This window comes from Nesoenas mayeri, assembly GCF_963082525.1.
Source record: "Nesoenas mayeri genome assembly, chromosome: 1".
NCBI classification, from domain to species: Eukaryota; Metazoa; Chordata; class Aves; order Columbiformes; family Columbidae; genus Nesoenas; species Nesoenas mayeri.
In genome coordinates, this window is record NC_137541.1 from 2,353,744 (window position 1) to 2,360,818 (window position 7,075).

At 47.0% G+C, this 7,075-nt stretch overlaps 1 protein-coding gene across 1 annotated transcript in view; it reads right to left on the reverse strand.

Annotated features, from left to right (window-relative positions):
• The window catches only part of LOC308050004 (uncharacterized protein), a gene marked incomplete at both ends in the record, with an annotated part of 103,844 nt that extends 97,003 nt beyond the window's left edge, over window positions 1-6,841 (reverse strand). The window contains 5 exon segments of the mRNA XM_080359912.1: window positions 564-737; window positions 1,765-1,858; window positions 2,280-2,439; window positions 2,897-3,077; window positions 6,766-6,841. Of these exon segments, the coding sequence (XP_080216038.1) occupies window positions 564-737; window positions 1,765-1,858; window positions 2,280-2,439; window positions 2,897-3,077; window positions 6,766-6,841 (685 nt within the window).
• Window positions 6,842-7,075: the final 234 nt, after the last annotated feature.

The following is a 7,075-nucleotide window of genomic DNA, read 5'->3' on the forward strand; positions in this document are numbered from 1 at the left end:
CATCAGTATCTGTTTGAGCAGAGATCCAGATGTCTTTGAAAAACTCTTTAGCTGTTCTTAGAATCTTCTGCAAGGAACAAAGTTCTTCCTGAGATGTGCTGCTGGAGTTCACCATGAGAAGCCCATCATGAAAGCCCCCAAGGGTTAGAAATGTTGCCACAGCCTATTGCTGCTCCTTTTGTTTGAACCAGCAGCAAGACTTTCAGTGTCTGGTATCACCAGACAAACCATGGAGATGCAAACACAAACAAAATGCACAGGACCATTGCCCCCAAGAAACAGGTGTTCCATGAGCTAGATGAGGTTCTGCGGGACATGGTTTAGTGACAGTGTTGGGTCAATGGTTGGACTCAATGATCTTGAGGGTCTCTTCCAACCTAAATGATTCTATGATTCTATGAGCTGGTTGCTCCTCCAGGGTCATCCAATCGCTATAACTCCTTTGTGATGAGCAGAGGGGATGTGGAAGGTCCATCTCAATGGTGTAGATGGCACAACCAGGGACTGGGAAGGGGCTGGTTTGAGCAGGTGGAAAGTAGGATAAAGGGAGAGCCCTGACGCACCTTGGACAGTCTGTTTGACGGGTCGTGGTGGCTCTGAGGCAGTGAAGCAGAGCCTTCGAGAGAGTTTGGGTGCCACTTTGGTGAGCAGGTGGAAATCTTCAACATAAAGCACATGTTCTGCAGTGGGCTCTGAAGCTATTTTTTTCAGTTCATTCTTGTCGGCATCCTTAATTCCTAGAAGAAGAAAAGAAGAGGAAAGGAGGACATCAAACACCAACCCTGAGGCAGGCCAGGCCTTGGCAAGGGCTGTCAAGAGCAAGTAGGAGCAATGTTTTGACCTTTGAGTTTCACACCAACTTTGCGGTCACGCTACCATGGTGAAGGATGGAACGAGGAATGGACACTCAAGCTGGATGGGCAAAAGGTCAATGTTAGAGACTGATCCAGTGGACTTGGCTGCTAATGGGCCCAGAGGTGGAAAGCTCTCTTGGGGTGGAAAGTGGAAAGGAGCAGGGTAGGATCTGGCCTCATCCTTCCCATTGGATCCAGAGACATTTCTGTCCTTCTGGTGGATGAACAGACAACAGGACTTTGAGAGTTTGTGTGGAAATTGCAGGGTTTTCCTGGAGTTGAAATAAAAAATTGGGGGGGGGAGAGGGTAACCCAATAAACAAACCCTCCCTAATTTTCACCTCACATTTGTCCAAATTGACTTGGTTTCTCCCTATAAACACCACTGCCATCCCCTTTTTTCCCCCTGAAATGTTTGGTGAAGGGAAGGATTTGATCTGTAATAAATGGCTGTATTTATCTCTTGGGGATGGGGGAGCAATTGAAACTCTTCCTTGCCAATGGAATTATTCTGATGGACATTTTTAAAATAGCTGAAGTCGGTCTCTAAACCCCATTAAAAGAAACCTTCAAAAGTAAAACCATTTCATTTTTGAAAATGTCACATCAAAACATTTTGACTTTTATGGAACTATTTATTGAACTCCTCCTGAATTCGCAAGTAGTTTTGACAGATGCAAAACCGCAGATTTCCACTGAATAAATCAGCTATTGACAACAACAACAAAAATATACAAGCACAGCACAGATGTGTTTTTACTGTACTTGCAGCAGTTTTAGTGGCTGAGCCTGGGGACAGGTACAGTTTTTAGAGGAGATGGGTGTCGTGTATCAAGAATAGTCCCCAGTGCTGGTGCATACGCAGTATTGGGTGGTGATACTCCATGTAACTTAGCGTGTCCATACGTACCTATAGCAAACACCGTCACCCCCCTGTCCTGCAGAACCTGGGCTTTGTCTTCAACTGAGTCGCTGGATTTCCCATCCGTGATCAAAACAACGACCTACAAGAATTGGCATAAGAGCCAGAGAGTGGAAGAGTGCAACCTCACAGAGACAGGTGCAGGATTTTAACACTGAGAAGCCAGACCTTGGATGGAGTCCCTCTCTCTAAAGGGACGGGCACTTGAAAATAAATCCTCCAATAACCCACACCTCTGCAGTAACTCGGATGAAATCAGCTTTCATGAGCATAAGCTGGGAAGGAAGCAGAGCATAAATGTCGTAGGTGCCTGCCTCTTTCTATTACCAATAAAGTGGCCTGAAGCTGAGTGAGCTCCTAAACGTGGTACCTCAACTCCAAGCTAAAAATCAGATGGGATAAATAAAAACCAAATGGCTCATTCATGCCTTCCGGTGAAGAAGTTAGAGGTCTGATCCCTACTGAGGATGACACCAGGGAAGCCATCACGGAAGGTCGCTTACCTTTGCTGCATCCTCTCGCAGCGTGTCCAGGTGAGACATGGTGTGAGCTGCAAACATCAGGGCTGACCCTGTTTTTAAGCTGCCGCCTTTGAGAGAGAGACCCTGAATGGCCACCAGCATTTCTTCCATGGTCACGTAATCTGTGAGCTCAATACTCATCCTGGGAATGAGAAATGGGGGAACAAGGGTGAATAAGGAGCAAGAGAACACTGCTGTCACAGCAAGGATGCGTTGATAAGAGTTATGACCAGCAATAATGTTGAGATTTAGCTGGTCACGCTACGCTTATATGTAGGCAAGGAGTCCTCTTCACAGTGGCCAACGGAGTCCAGGGTATGAGCTACAGAGCCCCATTACCATAAAACACTGTGTAAAAATGGATGGTGGGGAATTTCTTGTGGCTACATTAAATATCAACCTCCTTACCCAGAAAGGGGTCCCCATGACCAAGCACCTCTAGACTCTGGTGACACTGCTGGGGGTTGAACTCCTGCTCTGCTCTTGCAAGGGTTCAGCAGAGCAGCAAAAGCTCTTTAACCACATGGACATGATTGTCCATCTAGAGCCAGAGGATTATAAAAACATGCGTACTGGTGGTAGAGGATGGACTGACCCACCTTGGTTTCTCCCCATAGAGTGCCACCGCCAGCCGGATGCCTCCTTTGCCCATCACCATGTTCTCAAAGGAGCGGGCCATGCTGCTGATGAAGTCCTTGACCAGCCGAGAGCTCTCCTTCCTTGTGCCCTGTGACTGCCCCACGAGGAACAAAATGTCGGCTGCCTCCGCCGTCCTGCACGCTGAGGGAGAAGAGGGGTAGGAAGACTCATCCCATGCCATGCAATCAGCCAGCCAGGAGATCATAGAATCACGGAATGGTTTGGGTTGGAAGGAATTTCAAAGCTCATTCAGTCCAACCCCTGCCATGAGCAGGGACATCTTCACCAGCTCAGGTTGCTCAGAGCCCCGTCCAGCCTGGCCTGGGATGTCTCCAGGGATGGTTCATCCACCACCTCTCTGGCCGACCTGGGCCAGGCTCTCACCACCCTCAGGGCCAACAATTTCTTCCTCATGTCCAGCCTGAATCTCCCTCTTTTAGCTTAAAACCGTCACCCCTTGTCCTATCACAACAGGCCCTGCTGAAAAGTCTGTCCCCATCTCTCTTCTCAGCCCCTTTAAGTCCAGAAAGGCCACAATAAGGTCTCTCCAGAGCCAATCCCAACTTGCTCAGCCTGTTGAGATAAACTCCCCTGAGTCATGCAGACCCCCAAATATCACAGATTAGGAAGAGAGACTATGCTCAGGCCCAATGAAGTTGGTAACCATGGGCTTCCCAGAAGAACAGGCTCTGTAATTTCTTCCTAGTTCCCTGTTTTGCTGCTCCCACCCAGTTTCTCACCTGAGGCACAAACCCTGCGACCCAGATCCATCAAGGCATGCAGGTCTATAGGACATGCTGGAAGCAAGAGGACACCAAGGGGTTTCATATGCCCAGAGGCAGATGCTGACACCTGAACCACACTAAACTGAAACTTGGGAACGTAGCAGCTTTGCCACCCCACCAACTGCCCTGAGCTTCTTGCCATCAGAGTCTCCAGAGTCATCATGAGACACATTGACACAGGGCCACCTGGCCACCCATGCTTTGCCAACACTAAACCAACTAAGTCTTCCAGTCTTGCATGGAGAGGGCACAGGATGCTGCAAGTATTTAGCTCTGCAATGCCATGTTGCCAGTGTCTCCAAACATGAAAAGTATCTTGTGCAAAGAGTGAACAATTTGAGTGTTTTTGCTGTAGGAACCAGACCTATCTGATGACAGCTGGCAGGGAACGGACAGGTGTACAGGGAAATTTGTTTAACAAACATCAAGGCGTATTTCCCTCTCCAGTGTTCAGTCTCAATTGAATTTAATTTAATTTTCTTTAGGCATCCAATAAATACATTTCACGGACAGAAATCTGGTGACTTTCGGGGATGCTTAAATTAATGAAGGTTCTAGGAGGGACGTTCAAAATTTTTGATTTCTTTGGTGTTTCTCTCCCTTGCAGATAGATTATGAGTTATTACTGTCGGGTTGTTAAAGAGCAGGCTGTTCTGACTGCTGGAGGAAGACTTTTTGTGTCTTGCTCACCAGGACTGGGCTCAATCTCTTCACACTTCCCTTCAGTTTTATGTCACTGCTCCTTTGGACCTTACCCAACCAGAGCATTGACTTTCAGTTGCAAGTCTGGAGACCCAGGTTGTTCCAGGTTGCTGGGGAAGATGCGCTAGGTGGGTTTCTCATGTTTCTGCTGCAAAGGGAAAGCTGTTTTAGCTCAGCCTCTTCAGTTTACCTGACTTTCTATAAGCATGCTCCCCAAAGGGCTTGGAAATATGTAGGTTTTGTGCTCTTCTTCATTGCTGTGTCCCTGATCAATCCCTTTGGCTGCACAGCAGGATAAAGGATCATTTGCTGGTTATGGATGGATGGCAGTCCAAAGGTCTTTGTTATCCAAGGCATTTGGTTTCTTCTTCTTTTTGTACCTCCTGACACTGAGCTCTTCATGACTTACCAACTCTGCTAACTGCAGGAAAATACCTGGCTCTTTGTTGTTGTTTTTGTTTTACTCATACATAGTTGGGAATATAAAGCACTTTCCCTTGACAAAAATGGGAGACAACTATTTCAATTTTCACCATAAGCTCTTTTTCCACCTGCCACTTCTATTTTGGATCTACCCCTTTTCCCTTGGTTGGGCTTCAACATTCCATCTCCCCTAGAAGGACTTGGAGGGAAGATAAAGCCAGTCCTTGGCTCTGACCTCAGAACTGGTGGAAATCTTCAGCAGCTTCTCAGGGTGACACAAGCTGTATTACCACAAGAAAATCCCAACAAAGGTTCCACAAGATGAAGATCATCCACCAGCCCTCCCTGAGAGACCGGCATTTTTGGCCCTGATCTGGAAAACATGCTCAAAATGCCATTGGTATCAGAAAAACCTTTGCTACCCATTGTCTCCACATCCCAGATCCCTAGAAAGCCTCTTCCATCATGCTTGGACCCTCAGAGTCTTGCTCACCCTGCACAATGCTCCTGCTTTCATTTGCATCCAAGGATAATGAGGAAAAAGACAACAAGAGCTCCATGGGATTATAAAGAGCAGGATGGTTCCCCTTTCTTTATAAAGGGGCAATCAGAGCCCATTCTGTGAGATGCTGAGCCAGGAGCTCAGCACCTTTCCAGCTTGGCAATGAAACCCTAGAGTCTTTGCTGCTTGGATCAGGTACCTGAAGCTGTCATTGGAAACGTGTGGTGTTAAGCATATTTGGATTGGTACCTTCTGGAGAAAATATCAACACAGACAGCTCTATTAATCACAGGGGGATATGATTTTATTTGAAATTTTCCATGCACTTCCAAAATTACCACGTTTCATCAATCACAGGTTTGCTAGAGACATCTGTAAACGTTGATTTATTGCACTGTTCCCAGCTTTGAATTAAATAGCATTATAGTCAAGTATATTGGCTTAATTGATGGACAGGAACTTAATCAAGTTAATTTTGTAGCTGCTGCCAAAGCTCCATTAACTCCTTGTTGAATTTACTGAGTTTAGTCCAGGTGAATTTACACCTTCAAAGCCTGAGGGCTTGTTGCTGTAAGAACAATTTGAAGAGGAAAGAGCCACTGGATCATACTCGGCCCCATGACAGTCCTGGGAGCTCTGGATTAGCTCTGCGGGATGCTCACAATGGTCCTTTGTGCAGGATCCTGAGGCTAAAGACATCATGGAATTATGGAACAGTTTGAGTTGGAAGGGACCTTTCAAGGCCATCCAGTCCAACCCCCTGCCATGAGCAGGGACATCTTCACCCAGATCAGGTTGTCCAGAGCCCCATCCAGCCTGGTCTTGAATATTTCCAAGAATAAGGCATCTTCCACTTCTCTGGGCAACCTATTCCAGTATTTTGGACATGTCATGGATCATGCCGTAACTCCATGAGGTTCTTCTCTGGAGTCCTTTTTCCTCCTGCCTTTTGGCTCCATTCCTTTGTCCCCGAAAGCTCTTTGTGGGCTTCAAGGCTTCCTTGATGTCTTTTCTCTCACATCCTCTGCGTGGTGGTTTGTACCAAGCCTTGGAGATCAGATGAGGAGTTAGGAGGGGACATGCTTTTCTCTTTCTCCCCACCTTCCTCTGGAGCAGCTGAGATGGGACAGTATTAGAGGCAGGACACTGAGCAGAGCCCTGATTTCCTCATAAATCCTAGTGTAGCAAGTCAGGTCCTGTCTGCCTTTGGAGGCCATCTGAGATGCTTTGTTAGCCAGATGATCCCAAACTAAAGGACCCTATGCAGAAGTTAGAGGTGTCAGCACTACATCTACAGCATCTATGTGTCTATCCATGACATTAGCAGAAACAGCTGTTTGGAAAATATTTGTTTCTCCCTGATGTGTCTCAACATCACCCCCAGCTTCTGTATTCACGTAGCCCACTTGTCACGTACCTTCATGAACAACCGTGACTCTGTACTGCACCACAGCCGCTGCCAGGGCAAAGATCTGGGCATATAACATTTTCATGTTCCTCAGGAAGTTCCTTCTTGGTTCCTGGAGTCACCACACAGCCTGGAGAATCATTCATCTGCAGGAGAAAAGAGGCTTTAACACATGTCATCTGAGTGTGATGCCCCCACCTGCCTACAGTGGCAAGGGAAGCTTTTCTCCAGCTACAACAGCTCATCTCGGCTTAGGTAGTCAGCATTAAAGTCCATAAATCCACTAATTCCTTCATCTCTTTGCTGATGCTACGGGGCA